Below are 18,049 nucleotides of genomic sequence, written 5' to 3'. Positions count from 1 at the left end.
TTGCAAGAGTCAGACATGACTGAATGACCAACAACACCAGCTTTATTGAGATGAAGTTGCCCTATGGCATTGTGTAAGGTTAAGGGATACAATGTTGATACACCTACAATGCAAAATGATCACCATGCTAAGGTCAGCTGACACCTATCGCCTCACCTAACTATTAATACTATTTCCAAGATTTAGAAGTGAGACAGCCCCTAAGGACAGGAGCATGGCCACTTCTCCTTGGAGGCCTCTTTCTAAATAGTGCATTTGTCACCCTTGGGCTTAGGGCCCTGTAGTATTCCAGCCCTGCCTAGGGTAGCAGAGCCCAGCTGGGAATTCTCCACCACCCTGGAGCTGGTTAGAAATGCAGATTCACAGGCCCCCCTGGAACCTAGGTGGAGCCCCAGAACCTGTGTTTTCACAAGTTCCTGACATGCTCTGCAGGCAAAATCATGTCTGAGGGGCCCCCAGAACTGAGCCTAACAAAAGTCTTGGAGAAGCAGGAGGGCATGCAGCAGAGAGCAGCCCCACCAGCCGCCAGGCTCTGCTGCCTTCAGAGGCTTCCAGGAGGCAGGCTCAGGGAGGCCTTCCTGTTACTCTGAGCCCCCGGTTTCCCTCTCTGGTCACCTGCTAGAGGTCCGTTCTTCCTGATCGCTGCTGGGGCTGTGGCCCAGGGCTGGTGGCGTCACACTATACCTCCACAGACAGCACTTACCCTTGATCTGTCCTGGGACCAAACAGTGAGGGTGCAGGCAGCACGGTGAGCACCCTCGGCTCACCCTAGAGCCATCACAGTGATTGCAGCAACAGCTGCCGTTGGGGTGACCACAGCACCCTCCACCCCCGCCCAGGCGTGCTGCACCAGCTGTGTTTCTCCATCCGCAGCAGTGCAGAGTCTGGCCTGAATGAATGCTGTCAGGGACAACACAGGTAACGGCGCCTTCCACTGCTTTCATTGAGTAGCAGACGCTTTGGTGCAAGAGAAATTGCATACAGAACCCTGATGGATAAAAAAACACAGGGAGTAGCATTGGCCCGGGTTGGGACAGGAGTTGCGGGCTCTGGATCTCTGTCCCCTCAGCCTCGGCCCACCTCTCTGGTGGCCGTGGGCAGTTTTGCAGGAGGCCAGGGCCCCTGAGTGTGGTTTGAAAGCCACTTCAGAAGCTGGAAAACCTAGAGTGTACGGTCAGTCTAGAGCAGGGTTGGAGGCTGACCGTCCTAGGTTCAAGTTCCAGCTCTGTCAGTGAGCAGCCTGTGGACACTGGGCGGGTTGCTGGACTTTCCAGAGCCTCCAGTTTCTCTCTTGGTAAATTAGAGGTGAAGTCCAGGCCTAGTGGCTATAAAGATAAAATGGGATGAAATACAGGAAATTTCCTTTGTATGATATTATCACTACTTCAAGTTTCCTTTGCTCTGAAGAAGCCAGAAGCCTTTGGGTGTTTAAACAATTAAAATGAAAAAGGGAGCTTTTCCACTTCCTGTTGTTATGTAAATATCAGCCCTGGGAGTTGTGCTCACAAAGGCCTTCACCTCCTTATCTTTGTTGAGTCGCCAAGTCCTGTCCCACTCTTTGTGACCCCATGGACTGCAGCACTCCAGGCCTCCCTGTCCTTCACCATCTCCCAGAGTTTTCCCAAGTTGATATCCATTGAATCAGTGATGCCACCCAACCATCTCATCCTCTGTCCCCCTCTTCTTCTGCCTTCAATCTTTCCCAGCACCAGGGTCTTCTTTTCCAGTGAGTTGGCTCTTCACATCAGGTGGCCACAGTACTGGAGCTTCAGCTTCAGCATCAGTCCTTCCAGTGTATATACAGGATTGATTTCCAGCATCTTTGTGGTTGCAATAGAGGAACCTTCCCAAAATTACACAATCTGGGGCACCATCCAGGCAGGAGCCTCGGCCTCCTGCCTATTGGCCTGGACTTACCCTGTCACCGCCTACTGAGCCCCCACCTGTGCTGGGTGCCGACTTCACCCGGTCCATTTCTTCTCCATGGTGGATGATGTGGGGGTGGCTATTCTCCACTGCAGGGACTGCCAGCATCCACTAGTCATACCAGCATCTGGAGTGTTGTGGGGGGTGTTTGAATAAACAAAGACCACCCATATGAGAATCAGCAAAGGCCATTTATTCATGGTGGGCCATAGCAAGGGAGGAGTTCAGCCGCCCTTTTACAGAGACTTATAGACAGGCAGGGAGTGGGAGAGATGACTGGGGGCAAACGGGAAGACTCGAGTCTGCCCTATTGGAGGCTGTGGACATGGGGAAACCAGAGGCCTAACCGGAAGTTGGGTGTCCTGTGCGATTGGTCAGGTGAGCATATTTGGCTTTGTCGTGGGCCTAGAAAGCGAGAAGCAGGGTAAAGACTAGGAAAAGAAAGAAAGAAAGTGAAGTCTCTCAGTCGTGTCCCACTCTTTGTGACCCCCATGGTCTGTAGCCTACCAGGCTCCTCAGTCCATGGAATTTTCTAGGCAAGAATACTGGAGTGGGTTGCCATTTCCTTCTCCAGGGGACCTTCCTGATCCAGGGATCGAACCCGTGTCTCCTGCATTGCAGGGAGACGCTTTATCGTCTGAGCCACCAGGGAAGCCCTAGGAAAGACTAGAGAAGACGGCAGCTATTAATCACTCGACCACTGGGGTCACTCGCTGTGGAGGTTGGAGTGAGGCTTCCTGGGCCAGTTGCTGCAGGTTGGGGGCTGAGTTCTGTTTTGTATCTGGATTCAGTCTCTTAGGGCCATTGTGGGGGTGACCAGCAAGGGGTGCTGTGCTTTCAAGCAACAGGGTGGCAGAGCCAGGGCGCCCTGGTTTCTTGGTGGTGCTGCTGCTGGGCCAGGTGAGGGGCAGCGTTTGACCCCTGTGCAGAGAGAGAGAAATGGCATCCCCCACGAGTGAGAAGAGAGAGAGGTCTCTGGGGTCCTGGAGAGGCAGGCTGGGGCTGCTGAGAGGGTGACTCTGGGAGAACAGCAAATGATGGGTGTCCAGGGTAGCCACGTGGTCCGGCCAGCTTCTTCAGGCCCAGGGTGAAGTCTGCTGGGTTGAAACACAGTGTGAGCTAGACGTCCTCCTGTGATCATTGGCCTCCGGGGTCTATGCAAGATGGCAAGTGGACCTCGGATGCAAGATGGCAAGATGCAAGATGGCATCCGGGGTCCACTTTGCAGTTTCTGGAGCATTCCTTATTCCCTCCAGACAGATAAGGAAACATTCAGAGAGTGAAATGACCAACCCGGGGTCACACACAGGTTCTGAATCCCTTCCCAGGGGTCCTCTCTCAGGAACGATCAGAGTCCCCCTCCCCTCTCCTGGCCCTGACTTCCCCTCAGACCCTCCCCCTCCTCCCTCCATGTACCTGCCATCCAGCTGTTGGGCACTTGGAAGTGCCAAGCCCTTCCCACCTCAGTGTTTTCACAGGGCTCTTGCCCATCCCTCTGTCCACTGTGTCCCTGAACCCCCCTGTCCCAGCGAGGCCCACGTGGGTTCACAGCATCAATGCCTTTCCTCCAGGATTTTCACAACTCTTGTGATCCAATCACCGTGGAAGCCCGTTGCCCAGTGCTGCTAAGGATAACATTGTCCTGGAATGAACTTCACAGGTTCGTTTATCAGCACGCTGAGAATTTTCTCTAATTGAAAAAAACCCAAAAACTAAATTTAAGATGAAAAGTGCCTTATTTTGAAGCAGGAAAGTTACATGCTTGGAAAAGAGGTCGATTTCTGTGTGTGGTTTAGCATCACCCTGACTTTGAAAGTTAACAGTTATGTTGTGTGTGAGCCTTTGCTTAGAAGTACCCGCCATCTTCCGTGAAGTCTTAAGAGGTGCCTCTGTCGCTCGATACCCACGGGTCCTGGGGCTCTTGGTTCCCCCCAGGGGTCTACCACGGGGGCAGGTGTGCCCAGGAACAGTGACACATGCCCCCTGGGCGGCCAGAGGGGAGGACGCAGTGGTGTCAATCACTGTCACAGGGTCGCCTGAGCCCCGTGGAGCAGGGCTGCTCCTCGGCCCGTCAGAGCTGTCAACCGCGGCACCTGCCGCCTCTCATTCAAGCTCAGGATGCAGCCTGACCGGGACATCTGTCTTCGATCAGGCACACACGGCAGGAAAGCTGACATCTGTCCGTGTGCACACATGTGTCCTGCAGGAGCACACTTCCACGTGCCTGTACCCATCCAGGGACTGCCCCCAACCACCACCACCACCTCCCACAACCCTCCCAGGGTCAGGAGCTGCAATTCTGTCCACTGCGGACCCCTCTGTTTGATGCTCAGTTGCCCCATCCCTGATAACAGATCTGATCTACCCGCCTTCTTTAGAGGAGAGAGAGGGCGGTGGGGGAAACCCTTTATGGCCAGTGACTGGCTCAGCAGAGCTGGGTAGTATGTCCTGTGGACATAAGGGTGGACACAGGTGGAGCTGAGAGGGGAATGGAGGGCATGCCAGGAGCGTGGCCCATGTGTGCAGCCTCAGTCTATGCTCACACGGCCTGTGAGCGAGGGGCAGGAACAGGCTTGAAGTCGGAGTGACACCTTATGTGAAATGCCCATCGTATCATTGAATCGGAATTGAGCACCATCCTCACTTGTCCCTTCTACCCTTGGGTCACTTCGGCTGTCCGAGTTTACTGGGAGTTTGCCTGCTGACATTCTCCCTGCTTTTGTCTGCCCCGTTTGGGGCCTGATCATTTCTCCCTAGACCAGGAGCAGAGCTTCCACGGGGGACCCGATCGTGCCTGAGTCATACCTGCCGCAGCCTCTCCCAGATTGAGGGCCTCTCTGCCTGTGTCAGTCTTCTGCCCTTAGCCCCTGAGACCTCAGCTCACCCCTCTGCCACCTCCTCTCAGAAGCCCTCGGGCTGGGTTGACTCCTTCCTCTGGGCTCCGGCTGTTCACTTGCCCCATGTGGTGATGACAGGTATATGTCTGTGACTGCTCGGCTCTGAGCTTCCAAGGACAGTGCCAGGTCTCATCACCCAGCACAGGTTCTTGCCCTTGGGAGGCACTTGCTGAGCACTGGGCCACAGAAGGCACTCGGAGTGAAAGGATGAGCTCCCTACAGAAGGGCAAGGGGCTGCTGGAGAGACCAGCTGGGGTGCGTGAGAGGAGGAGCCACGGAACAGAGGGTCTCTGTCTGCTGGCATCCCCTCTCTCCTCCCTCCCATTCCCCGCCTCCCTGGGGGACGAGGTAGAAATAAGTCTGAATTAGAGGTGTACTGTCACCTTGTCCATCCACCTATCTGTTTGTCCATCTGTCCATCCTTCCACCACCCCTCCATTCATGCGTCCCTTCCCCTAATATTTACAGAGCATCTCCTCTGTACCAGGCACACTGCTGAGCGCCTAGGTACTGAATCTGGGGCCAGCCAGGACAGGACCCCGGGGCTTTCACCCGTCAGAGCTCCGTATCTCTTGTTCTTTGTCTCCTCCGGGACGGCCCGGGTGGAACCGGGTGGGGCTCAGATGGTGCCTGACAGAGCAGCCCCATGTGCCATTAGAGTCGCCTTATTTCAATTCAAGACAACAGAAGATTAAAAAATGTCTCCAGGGAGAAAAACAAGAACAATTTGAGAGGAAAACTTACATAGCGGGAAAGCCAGGCCTCATTTGTGCTCTCCGAACCAGAAGTAGGTGCAGGAAGGGAAGTCATCGCCGTCTCCGCGCAGCTTCTCCCGTGATAATCAATCATGCCTGTTTACTCTCTTCCTTTGTTCTTCAGACCCTCCTGCCTCTCTGTGCTCCCTCTGGTTTCTGGTCAGAGGGAAGCTCCCAGCCCTGGCCCCGGGTGCCCGTCTGCTGGGGAGGCTGCGAACGTGAGGTCTCAGAGCTGGTGGTTCAGAGTGAGATGGATCTGCGGATGGTGGCTGTGGAGTGGCCAGGCCCGACCCTGCCTCCTTGGGGGCTGCACCCTGGCTGGGGGGATGCTAGGGGATCTCCGCACTTTACTGCTGCAGCCCCTGCTGAATCCAGGAGCAGGGCCAAAAAAAGGGCGGTGGCAATGGGTAATTGAGGGTCAGCAATGGGGCAAAGCCTGGTCCAGTGGCTCCTGAATACAGCTGGTCACTAGAGCCCACAGGGACACAAGCAGTGCCCAGGGCCTGCCACTGGGGTTCTGACACAGTGTGTCTCGGCTGGCTGTGACCGTCTCCGGCTGTCCTGCCCTGAAGGCCAGGGCCTCCCTGGTGCCCACTTCTCAGGGGTCACTCGTGCTGCCCTGGCTCTGCCGTGTCTGTAAAACAGAAGGGGAAAGCATCCCAGGAAGAGTAGGGTACCCCGACTCCTTAAGGTGAGTGAGTGAGGAAGTGGAGATGAGGTTTCTGGAGGAGCCCAGGCCCCTTTCACCTTGCCTAGCATCACGGACAGGGCCGGCGGCTGGCCTCGTTGCAGAGGCGTGGCCTGGGGCTGGAGCCTGTCTGCCTTGTGCCCGGGATGAAGAAAGAGCAGGGACTGGGTACAGCTGATGAGTCTCTGGCCCTACGTGCTGTGTGGCCTTGAGCAGATACCCAGCTTCTCTGAACCACTGTTTCTTCATCTACCCACAGAGACCTTCCCACTGGGGTCTCGGCCCTGAGTGTGGAGGTGTGTGGGTCCTGCGGCCTCAAGCAGGTACACTCCAGCTTTCCCAGCTTCTCCCCGTCTCCGCCAGGACCCCCAAATTCTCCCAGACATCTAAATCCAGACCATGGGAATGACCGCCTCTGAACGCCCTGCATTCCAGCACCCAGGGCCACCCCGCTGCTATTTTTATCTGCTGCTGGTTAATCTGTGCCCTTGTTTACGGTGCTATCAGCGCAGTTCAACCGCATAGTTATCACCAGCATGAGCTCAGACGGTGACCTCGGTCCAGGGGAACTGCCCTGCAGGCAGATTGGCCCACGGAAACCCCACTTCCAGTTAAAAGCTTATTTCTGTTCTTTGCAGGAACCTTAAAATGGCTAATTTAGGCATCACCAACAGGGACTGGATCATCTTGTTAAAATAAAACTGAGTTTGTTTATTTACTGGCGGAATAACTTCCAGTGACGTGTATAGGTCTGCAGCTTTTGGGTCCCTGAAGGTTGACGTGTCCACCCAAGCAGGAAGTAAAGCCCTCCTAGGGCCTAGAAACTTCCCTCGAGCCCCCTCCTGGTTTCCCGCAGCAGTGTCCAGCCCAGAGCAGGACCTTGGCCAGCTGATGAATGAGACATAAAGGGACCTGAGGGGTGCAGAGCCGATTGGGGTTCTGAGGAGCCAGAGGGGTTTCCTGAAGGAGGTGGGGGGAGTGTTGCTCAGTGGGACTGAAATGTTTTCTAGAATGATGGAGGTTCCACCAAAGAGGTGGATTTTTGCGGGAAAAACGGAGCACTGACCAAGGCTGCCTTCTGTTCTCCCCTGGGCCCAGGCCCTAAGGTTGGTAGCCTCCTGTGTACTCAGCCCTGTGTCCGAGCGTCTGTGCAGTGACTCTGAGTTTGGCCCCAGGGAGTGCCGAGGTTGGGCGCCCTGCAAGGAGGCCATGTCCTTTGAGCTGTGACCCGTCCTGCTGGCCCTTCTGGGCTGGGAGTTGTCTGCAGCCGGTTGTGCGGTGCAGACGCCCACCTGATCTCTGCATGCATCTCCACCGCGGCCGTTCCCTGGGCACAGGGCTGTGCTGCTTCCTCAGCAGCGTCTCAGCCTCTCATTGTCAGGTTCTTGGCAAGGTCCTTCTTGACACAAGCACCAGCCTGCCCCGCGCCTGTGTGGGTCTGACCAGGGTGCCCCTCGGCTGGCAGGGCTCTCGTGAGAGGGCCCTACCTCGAGTTCTGTCTGTGATTCTCCAGCTCCAAGAAGCCCAAGAAACGTCCCGAAGTGGCCGTGAAGCCAAAAGCCGTGCCCCGGCTCACCATCTTTGATGAGGAGGTTGATCCTGATGAGGGGCTCTTCGGCCCAGGCAGGAAGCCCTCTCCCCGGAGCCACGCAGAGGACTCACCCCCCAGGGACCGTAAGTAGATCCCCAGGGTGTCCCTTCACTCTCAGTGTCTCCCGGGTGAGCCACCAACCTCTGTGAAGGGCATCAGGCCCACCACACACGAGCAGGATGCCAGTCTTGACACGATACAGACTCAGCTGGTGGGAATTTTCTGCTGGAGAAATCTAGTCTGGCACCGTGTGTCCCCACAGCCCAGAACATTCCGGGGCTGTATGTTTATGCTAGTCATCCCTCAGGAGCAAAGGGTAGTTTTCTTTGTTGCTTTGAAAAGTGTGGGTTGTGACTCGTGTGAAAGTATCTTTGTTACCCCCACAGCCAGATGTGGGCACCAGATAGAGAGGGGTGCTGGGGCTCGGCGTGGCTTGGATTGTAACAGGAGGCTCCGTATCCCCTGCAGAGACCCCGTGAGAGGGTCCAGTGTGGAGCTGGAGCTGGGAAGGCCTGGCACTCTGCACTCACCCCTGGGTCTGACCTGTCCCCCCAGCTCCCAGGTCTGCGTCCAGGGCAGGGAATTGATGTCACCTATTAATTCAGTTGGTACCAGGTACCCGCTGAGGGCCAGGCTCTGTGCGGGGGCCCAAGAACACCTGGAAGAGGGAGACGCAGTCCCGGCCTCAGCGTCTCTCGTGGGATAGACAGGACATCTCCTGACCATTATGGGGTGGCCTGGGCCTGTAACAGGTCCGAGCAGAATGTCAGTGCCTGTGGGGACCCCCAGGCTGAGGGGCTTCTCGGGTAAAGGATGGATAGAGGAACTGGATCCCAAGGGGTCAGCAGAGTTTGCCACGGCTTCTGACAAAGCCGATTCCAGGCAAAGAGGCTGCAGTTGCTTGTCACAAAGGGCAGCGTTGAGCATTGAGACTGGGAGGGGATGGGGAGCAGACCTCGACTTCCAGAGCTGGTGGTTGGGACTCAGTGAATGCTTGTAGGAAGACGGGGCCAAGCCCTGGGGGCTAAGCTAAGAGATGGAGGGGTGCTTGGGGAGCTGGGGGCAGTGAGCTGAGGAGTCAGGTTCTTCCTCAAAGCAGTGGGGAGGCCATGAAGACTTGAAACCAGGGAGGTGCCTCCACGTGGCTTTTGGCCCAGTGTGCAGGGAGGTGGGGTCGGGGCTAGGCACACAGGTGCGCCAGGCCCCCATAAGGGCCTGGTTCTTCTACACTTTGCCTTGCAGACTGAAGGGACATCTTTACTCCCTTTCTCTCGGCTGGGCCAGGAGGTTGGGCCAGATAGTCTCCACCCTGCACCCCCCAGGCAGCCGAGGACAGGCTAGCACAGGCTAGCACGTCCTCTGACCACTCTGCCGCTCCCTTCTCTGCAGCCCTGAAGCTGTTTGACGATCCTGACCTTGGTGGAGCTGTCCCCCTGGGTGACCCCTTACTGCTGCCAGCTGCCCCCCAAAGTGGAGGAGCCACACCCCATGAAGGCCACAGGGAGGCCTCCAAGGAGCTGTTCAGGTACCACTTGTCTCCAATGACGCTTCCCCAGGTCGGGGTGTGCACCACGGAACCACAGACTCTTCCCCAGGTGGTAGCACTTTAGCATCCTTGGGCTCTGAGGGAGGGAATCCTGACCCATCAAAGGTGGGAGCCCAGGACTTCCCTGGTGGCCCAGTGGCTAAGACTCCAAGCTCCCAATGCAAGGAACCCAGGTTTGTTCCCTGGTTAGAGAGCTAGATCTCACATGCTGCAACTAAGACCTGGTGCAGCAAAATAAATAAATAACTTTTTTTTTTTTAAGGTGGGAGCCTGTGGGTGAGAGCTGATTGATCGGGAGGCAGTGAAGGGGATTCAGTGGAAAGGCTGGAGGGAGGGGTCAAGGGAGTGTTAGCCACTCAGCAAGTTCTAGAAAGAACTTCATTTATGCAAGCAGTTTATATAAAAAATAATTAAATTATGTAATTCCAAGAGCAAGTATAACTGGCATAAATAGGTTTGAAAACAAAAATGACTCGTGGTTGCATACAGCTCACCCGCAGGGAGCAAAGTCCTAATGTTCTGGACAGCAGCAGGGGCCCATCAGCAGATTTTACAGCGGGGAAAGTGTTAGTCACTCAGTCATGTCTAACTCTTTTCGACCCCATGGACTGTAGCCTGCCAGGCTCCTCTGTCCATGGGATTCTCCAGGCAGAAATACTGGAGTGGGTTGCCATTTCCTTCTCCGGGGGATCTTACAGAAGGAAGAATGAGACTTAATCTGTTACAGGGAGGTTGATTGACAAAATGTGCAAGACCGATTGCCACAGGGTACATGCTGTGCCTCAGACAAGTTTGCCAGGCTCTTTACGCGTTATCTTATTTAATCCTCATAAGAGCATCCTCTTCCCACCCCCATCCCCCACCCCCCATGTAGGTGCTATTATCTCCTTTTTACAGAAAATGGAGGATGGGAGAGGTAACTGGCCTAAGGCCATAGGTCCCAAGTAACAGGATGCGGACCCGGGTCAGCCTGCCTGAGTCCAGTCCTCCCACCTTGCCGGAACCCTGAGTGCCCGGAGGAGAGGCTGGCAGACCGCCTCCCACCTCAGGCCCGGCAGGCTCTCCCTGGGCTCGTGGGGCTGCCTTCTCAGCACCCTCAGCACCATGTATCTCTGCCTCCCATCATCACGTCATCCACGTCCCCGGGATGCAGACTGAGCCTGGCGATTACAGGACGCTGAGCCATCTCTTTCCAGGAACAGTTACATGGCGCCGGCCTGAGGTCCCGGGAGACTGTCATCCACACCCTCGTTAGCAGCCATGGGCTGTTAGCCCCCCTGAGTGCCCGCCGGGCCTGAGTCACCGCGACGGCTCCTTGTCATTACACGTCCCTGAGGCCCCTGGCAGCTGTTCGCTGTCATCCTTGCGTCCTCACCACTGAAGTCCTGGAAGCGGTCCTCCCTGAAAGAAGCTGGGACTGTTGTTCTGCATTTCGGGTGACTCTGAGGCCCAGGGAAGGTCAGCCCCGGGAGCCTCTGCTGTCCTGAGGACGCAGCGTGTCCCAGAGGGGCGGAGCCAGTGGGACCTTTGGGCCTCGTTTGTATCAATATTAAATCCATTACACATACATCCCAGTGTGACCTCAGTAAAAACACACACACAGACACATACCCCAGGGCCACCTCAGCATACAGACACGCATACACAGACACACATACATCCCAGCGTGACCTCAGTGTGCACACACACACACACACACACACTCACACATACCCCAGTACGACCTCAGCCTGCACAAACATACACACAGACATACCACAGTGAGACCTCAGCACACAGACACACACACACTTTCAGACCTGCATTCTGTAGAACACTGGGTTGGGGGTGTTGACAGGTATCACCTTCAAAGGCTTTCTGTGGCCAGAGGGCTGGGGCAACACCAGGACTAAGCAGGACTTTCTGCACCTGTACTTGTGGGCACACGTGGCTCGAGGGGAAGACCACATGGCATTTCACGTTCCAGTTGGTCCCTGGGACCCTCTCATGACTAACACCTCCTACATCCCCCAGGCCACTCTGGGAGTCACTGCTTTAGAGAATGTGAGTCCTGTGGCCCTGCCTTCACTCCGTCAGACATCTGGTGAAGAAGGAATTACCCTCTTGAGAGCAGGAACCATATTTTGTTTTTCTTTGTGTGCGTCCTGGGACTCTCCAGGTGGTGATCAGGTGTCTTTATGATGAACTTTCTCATATTCTTTCATCCTCCAATGCTTTCCTCACCCGTTCATTCCACAGCTGGCATCAGCCTTCCCGAGAAGCATTGGCGGGGGGAGCATTTGAACAGGGTTTGGAGTCTGAGACTCCCCCATTCCTTCTTGCCATGGGGCCCCAGCTTTGGTCTTCAGTCGAGCTCTTTCCTCTGCAGGGACCTGGGGAGGAGGAGTGGGCCAGGGGTCTTCAGACCTCTCTCCAGCCCCTCAGTGGTTGGCTTCACGCCTTCAGGGCCTGAAAGAGAGGGGAGCTGAACCTTGCATCAGTGGGAGCTGTTTCTAGCCATGACTCAGGGAACCCAGGCTTCCCTGGTGGCTCAGTGGTAAAGAAACTGCCTGCAGTGAGGGAGACCTGGGTTCGATCCTTGGGTCGGGAAGATCCCTTGGAGAAGGAAATGGCAACCCACTCCGGTATTCTTGCCTGGAAAATCCCATGGACAGAGGAGCCTGGTGGGTTATGGTCCATGGGGTCACAAAGAGTTGGACACGACTGAGCAATTAACACTTTCACTTTCAGGGAGCCCAGTTGGAAATGGGGTGCTTGGTGAGGGGTGCTGGGTGGCCACCTGGATCCCCAGTGCAGCTGCCCCACCTGCCAACTCAGCAAATCCAGCTTCTGGGTAGCTATAGAGCATGACTGCTATGCCAAGCAGTATAAATCCTGAATTCTGATGCAAGCTTTTAGCTGCCACTCTGTTTCCCTGTTTGAAGGTAGTTCAGCCCCTCAGAGCTTTTCCTGGGCACCCAGCCTCCAGTGGAGGATGCAGGATGAGCCAACACCTGTCCAGGGGAGCTTGAGGAAGGGCAGGCACTTGGAGGGAGCCGGGACAGCTGAGCTGAGCTCACCAGGAGCAGCCTGTCTCCCAGTAATGCCTTCAGGGATTGCCTGGAAGTACTCCTTCAAGGCCTGGCGTGGGCTGGTCACTCTGGGTCTGAGGGACCCCTTTTTGCTCACTTCTCTGCCCTCCATAGGAAGCTCTGTACTCTCCTGGTGGGTCTGTGACCCATCACGGGAGGTTGACCCGGGAAGTGGGCAGGTGACAGCTCCTTCAGTAGCTGGTACCTGGCAGGCAGCCCCTCCCAGGAAGGGCACCTCCACCCTCGTGCAGGCCTCTGCCAGGCCCTGTGTAGCCAGGAGTTGTTCTGACCAGAGGCCCTGCCCCTCTGTTCCTGCCTTTACTCAGCCCAGCCGGTGTCAGAGCTGGATGCGGTTCACAGATGGGGAGATGAGAGGCCAGGCAGGGGAGTGGCAGGATGAGGAAGGGAACTGTACTCTGCCTGCTGGACTGTGTGTCTTGCACGTGGAATGACAGCCCCGTGGGGGTGGTGCTGCTTGTTCTCATTTGGCAGATGGGAACCAAAGCTTGGAGAGGCCATGTGGCCTGTGTGAGGCCCCCTGGTCTTCTGCCTCCAGGGCCTGTGCCCTCCCTCCCTCGTCCCCAGCTGGCCGTGGGCCCCGGCCGGGCCCTTCGTCTTTCTGTGCCCCTAGTTTTCACATCTGCAAAATGGGGCTAATATCTGCTACCAGACAGCGTCTCGTGATTGTTGTTATTCAGTTGCTGAGTCGTATTTGATTCTTTGCCGCCCTTGTGGACTGCAGCATGGCGGCTCCCCGTCCTTCACCATCTCCCAGAGTTGGCTCAGATTCCTGTCCATTGAGTCATCTAACCATTGATGCTATTGATGCTATCTAACCATCAGAAAAGTTATGACCAACCTAGACAGCATATTAAAAAGCAGAGACATTACTTTGCCAACAAAGGTCTGTCTGGTCAAGGCTATGGTTTTTCCAGTGGTCATGTATGGATGTGAGAGTTGGACTGTGAAGAAAGCTGAGCGCCGAAGAATTGATGCTTTTGAACTGTGGTGTTGGAGAAGACTCTTGAGAGTCCCTTGGACTGCAAAGAGATCCAACCAGTCCATCCTAAAGGAGATCAGCCCTGGGTGTTCATTGGAATTACTGATGCTAAAGCTGAAACTCCAATACTTTGGCCACCTCATGCGAAGAATTGACTCATTGGAAAAGACCCTGATGCTGGGAGGGATTGGGGGCAGGAGGAAAAGGGGACAACAGAGGATGAGATGGCTGGATGGCATCACTGACTCGATGGACGTGAGTCTGAGTGAACTCTGGGAGTTGGTGATGGACAGGAAGGCCTGGCGTGCTGTGATTCACGGGGTTGCAAAGAGTCGGACACGACTGAGTGACTGAACTGAACGGAACCATATCATCCACTGCTGCCCTCTTCTCCTTTTGCCTGCAATCTTTCCCAGCATCAGGGTCTTTAATTACTAGATGAATTAATGGGTGGGAGATGGCTGTGATATGTGGTAGCACTGACAGCAGGCGTTCCCTTGGACAGAGTGCAGAGCAGGGTGACTTTCTTTCCTGCCATTCAGGACTTGGGCTGGTCCGTGTGACTGTCACCCTGCCTTGACCTTCAGTCCCACTCACCAATGGGCTGTCCGGTCCAGGGTGTGGCCAGCTCCCCCCCGCTTTGGGGTTGGGGGGGGGCCTGTCCAGTGCACAGGTGACCCACTAGGCGACACCGTGGGCACGCAGACCCCACCCCACCACTGCTCAGAGCCCCTCATTCATTCTTTCTCTGGCTGAACTTGGGTCTGGATGAGAGCTCAGCTCCTGACGTCAGCCCTCCTGGTTCCAACTTGGGGCCCATCACATGCTGTCACCTCAGGCGGGTGGCTCAGCTTCCTGGGACTTGAGCATCCACTTCTGCCGGGCCAAGATGGGGCTGAACGTCCCCAGGGGTTGTCAGGGGATGAAACAAGCTCCTTGGCCCAGAGCAGGAGCTCCGAATGTGGCAGCTGTTAACTTCTTGAGGGGCTGAAGGAAAAGTCACCTGAGGAAGCTGGCTCGTCTAGGGTGGGGGTCCCCTGAGAAGCCATTCTGCAGAGGATGCTGAGGGGCCAGCTCTCCTTATTCCAGGCTGCGGGGCTGCATGGAAGGAGAGGCCTGCCGTTCCGTTCCTCCCCAGGGATGGGGCAGGCAGGAGGGCCAGGCTGGCGGGGTGGGTATGTGGCAGGAGGGGGTGGGGACAGTGCCCTGCAGGGCCCTGCAGTGGCCGGGGAACCTTGTTCGTATTGCAACAGGCTCTGCCCAAGGACTTCTCCCTCTGCTTCTATAGAGTTGAAGAGGACTTGGACCAGATTCTGAACCTGGGGGCTGAGCCCAAACCCCAGCCCAAGCCCCGGCCCAAGCCCAAGCCTCCAGTGGCCGCCAAGCCAGGGCTGCCCAGGAAGCCAGCCATGCCCCCCAGAACGGGTCCACCTGAGGCTGCGGCCACACAGCAGCGGAAGCAGCAGCAGCAGATCCAAGCCATGGATGAGATGGACATCTTGCAGTACATCCGGGACCACGACGCGCCTGGCCAGGCTGCCCCCAGCCTCTTCTGACCACCCCCCAGCTCCCAGGCTGTTCCTGGGCCAGCAGACCCTCTCCCATGGAGGGGCGCCTGGTGAGGGGCAGGCTTTGCCCTGCAGGGCCGGAACTAACCTATTCTCAAGGGAGGGAGGGTGGAAGCCCAGGTCAGAGGACCCCTGTACTGCCTTCTTCCTTGTTCTCAGGGCCTCTGGGGTCATAGAACCCTGCACAATGCAGAGAGCAAGGTCACCAGAGGAACTGGAGCCTTGGTTGTCTCAGCCGCGTGGATGGGAGGGGGCGACATGTGGAGAGGTTTGTTCACCAGGAGCCCAAACCCCCAGGATGTCATGGGACTGTGGTGGAGGGCAGGGAGGCTCCGCTCAGGGCAGGGAAACTTTTCTGCCCACTCGTGCCCACTGAGTCTGGCAGCCATAGCACAGGAGGGGGGTGCCCTGGCCAACGTGGGGTTGGGGTAGAAGTCTGCACGCCAAGGCACCTGCAGTTTCTGGTCAGCACAGCCCCCGGAGGCCTGCAGGCCCTGGGAAGGTCCCCAGGAGAGCAATGCTGAGTCGGGGCCTGGAAGGGCCTGGCTGGGATGGCTGGCCCTGAGCCACCTCTGCTTACCAATGCGCTGAGCAGGGTGCCTTCCTTCCCGTGTGCCAAAGCTCAAGGGAGACGTCAGGCCCGGCCCTGCCCTGACCCCGGGATGTGGATGGCCTGACAAAGCTCTCCGTCTCCTCCCCCTTCCTTTCCTAGGGCAGGCCTGGCCAGACCACGGCCTTCTTGGGCCTCTGGCCATTGGACCAGTGTCCACCATCGAGGCTTCGAGCAGAGTGGGCCCCATGTCCTCCGGGTCCACCTGCAGCCCAGTTGCCCCTCCCTTTCACGGCAGGCCTGGGCTGGCTGCTCTCGGGCTGCTCTTGTAGGCTCCCTCTGTCTGGCGGAATTTGTCTGTCAGGCCTCCCCACATCCTTGGAGCCTGGACTTGCTGGCTTGCCTTCCGCCCGTGGGAGCCCCCTTCCCAGAAGCAGGAGCCATGGGCCCTGCAGAACCAGTCAGTGCCTTAGACTTCTCCCCGAGGCCCATGCCCCAGCATAGGGATCAGGGCATGCTGCGGCACTCAGGAAATCCTCTGTGAATGAGTGATGTTTAATGGAGGAAAGAATGCCTTTTTTGATACATTCTTCACATTCAGAGTTAGTTTTTAAGGAAACACAGGTTTTTAAGGAAATGCAACCATTGTCGTCCCTGGGGTTGTGCTGCTTGACAAGAGGATTGGAAAGTGGGGCTTGGGGCTAGGACCCCAGGCCCTTCCTGATCAGGACCAACAGCCAACCCTGAGGAAGTCCCCCCACCGACCAGGGCTGGTGTTAGAGTCTCTGTCTGTAGCACCCACTGCCCTGTGCCAGGACCCACAGGCAAGTGGGAGCCCTCAATCTGTCCTGCATCTCACGCACCCTTGTGAAAAGGCCATCGGCTCCCCCCACGTGTGCCAGAGTGAGAAGAAACAGGTGGCTCTGGGGGCCCCCTCTCCCTGCCTTACCTTGTCCTGAGGGTGCTCTCCCCCGGGGACCCCCAGCACATGCCACCCTCTTCCCTCTCACCGCCAGGCCTTCACAGCCCCATCCCTCAAACACAGGTGGACGCCCCCACCCTGCCCTGGGGTCTGCACCTGTCTGACTGCAGGAGGGCCCCCAAAGGAAGGCGCAGTGCTGGGTGAGGGGCTGCCTCGGGCTCTTTCCCCTCCCTGTTCTCTCCTCTGGGCCCGTCCCACCCTGGCCCCCTCCCCTCCACTGCGCCCCGCCCCCATGTGACAAAGGAAGAGAGGGTGTTGCTGGCAGGAGCCCGGTGCGGGGAGCGCTGAGTGGGGGTCACAGGCAGAACCCACCACTCTGGGGTGGCTTCGTCCACTGTGAGCCTGGCCTCCTCCCAGGTGGCCGGCCACTGGGACCGCCTCAGCAGAAATGCGTGCCTCGGGATACGGATGTTCTGTGACCTACCAGCCAACCCAGGACCCGGTCATCCAATAAAAAGTCCGTGTCAGGGCTCATCCCCTGTTTGTCAGTGGCGATCTTTTCTGTGCCCAGGCTGACGGAGGACCACGTGGGGGCTGTCGTTACAACAGTGGGCTCAACAAGGGGAGCTTCCCCAGAAGGACCTGGGGTATGTTGAGGCTTCCAGGCTTCTGCTGGACAGGGAGGGGCAGGCAGAGTGAGGATTCCCATGTATAAACGTAGGCAGAGGGGCCAGAGCCCCAGGCCGGGTGGGGTCATCAGTCAGTAACTGCTCAGCCAGCGCTGGCTTGGAAAGAGGACTTTTCCCTTCTCCAGACCTCATACCCCTCTTCTCAGTGTGGGGACTGGTCTGGGCTTGGCCAGACCGTTCTGAGGCGCTTTTGGCTCTGACACCAGACAGCCCTGCCGAATACACATATTCCTCCGTATCCAGACCTGCCCTAGACTCTGCTCTCCTCCCGGAGTCAGATTCTAACATGCCATTTCCTGCCCGGGATCCAGAGGTTCTGAGCAGACAGCCCTCTGGAGACCTAGAAATGGGTCCCTGGGAGCCGGGGAGCTCCACGCAGGGCAGTCCATGAGCCCGCCTGGCCTCCCCCCACTACTTGGCTTTGGATCTTGCAGCTAAGCTTCAAGTGGGGATTTCGAGGTTCCGAGGGACAGCAGAGGGGCTGAGAAGGAACGCAGAGCCCACGAGCCTGCAGTGGAGAGCTCACCATAGACGGAAAGGGAACACCGTGGAGGGCAGCGTTTAGAAGCCGTGTGAGCCCTGTGGACAGGATGTACCGGCTGCTGTGGGGGCTCCCCGCTCCTGTCCCCCATTGTTCCTCTCAGGAAGCCGGGAACTCCGGCCTGTTCCCCTGGAAAGTCCCCGTCGTGATGCCTGACCCCGCCGGGCTGGGAGTCAAGCTCCACGGGGGCACGACAGACTCCCATAACACTCTGGAGCCCACCTCCGTGTGCCCTGGGGCGGCCCCGAGGCTTGAGCTCTCCCACGAGACTCAGAGGAGCCAGCAGAAGTCCAGGTGCCTCTCAG

The 18,049-nt window shown here is 57.1% G+C and overlaps 1 protein-coding gene across 1 annotated transcript in view; it reads left to right on the top strand.

Moving 5' to 3' along the window:
• HS1BP3 (HCLS1 binding protein 3) overlaps nucleotides 1-17,055 on the top strand; it is a 36,684-nt gene extending 19,629 nt beyond the window's left edge. Inside the window, exons 5-7 of the mRNA XM_070379168.1 lie at nucleotides 7,780-7,940; nucleotides 9,247-9,382; nucleotides 14,763-17,055. Coding sequence (XP_070235269.1) covers nucleotides 7,780-7,940; nucleotides 9,247-9,382; nucleotides 14,763-15,030 — 565 coding nt within the window. The 3' untranslated portion in view covers nucleotides 15,031-17,055. The remainder of the gene's footprint in view (nucleotides 1-7,779; nucleotides 7,941-9,246; nucleotides 9,383-14,762) is intronic.
• Nucleotides 17,056-18,049: the final 994 nt, after the last annotated feature.

Source organism: Bos mutus, chromosome 11 (genome assembly GCF_027580195.1).
Source record: "Bos mutus isolate GX-2022 chromosome 11, NWIPB_WYAK_1.1, whole genome shotgun sequence".
Classification (NCBI taxonomy): Eukaryota; Metazoa; Chordata; class Mammalia; order Artiodactyla; family Bovidae; genus Bos; species Bos mutus.
The sequence above is the reverse complement of the archived record's forward strand: the minus strand, read 5'-3'. Positions and strand labels throughout refer to the sequence as shown.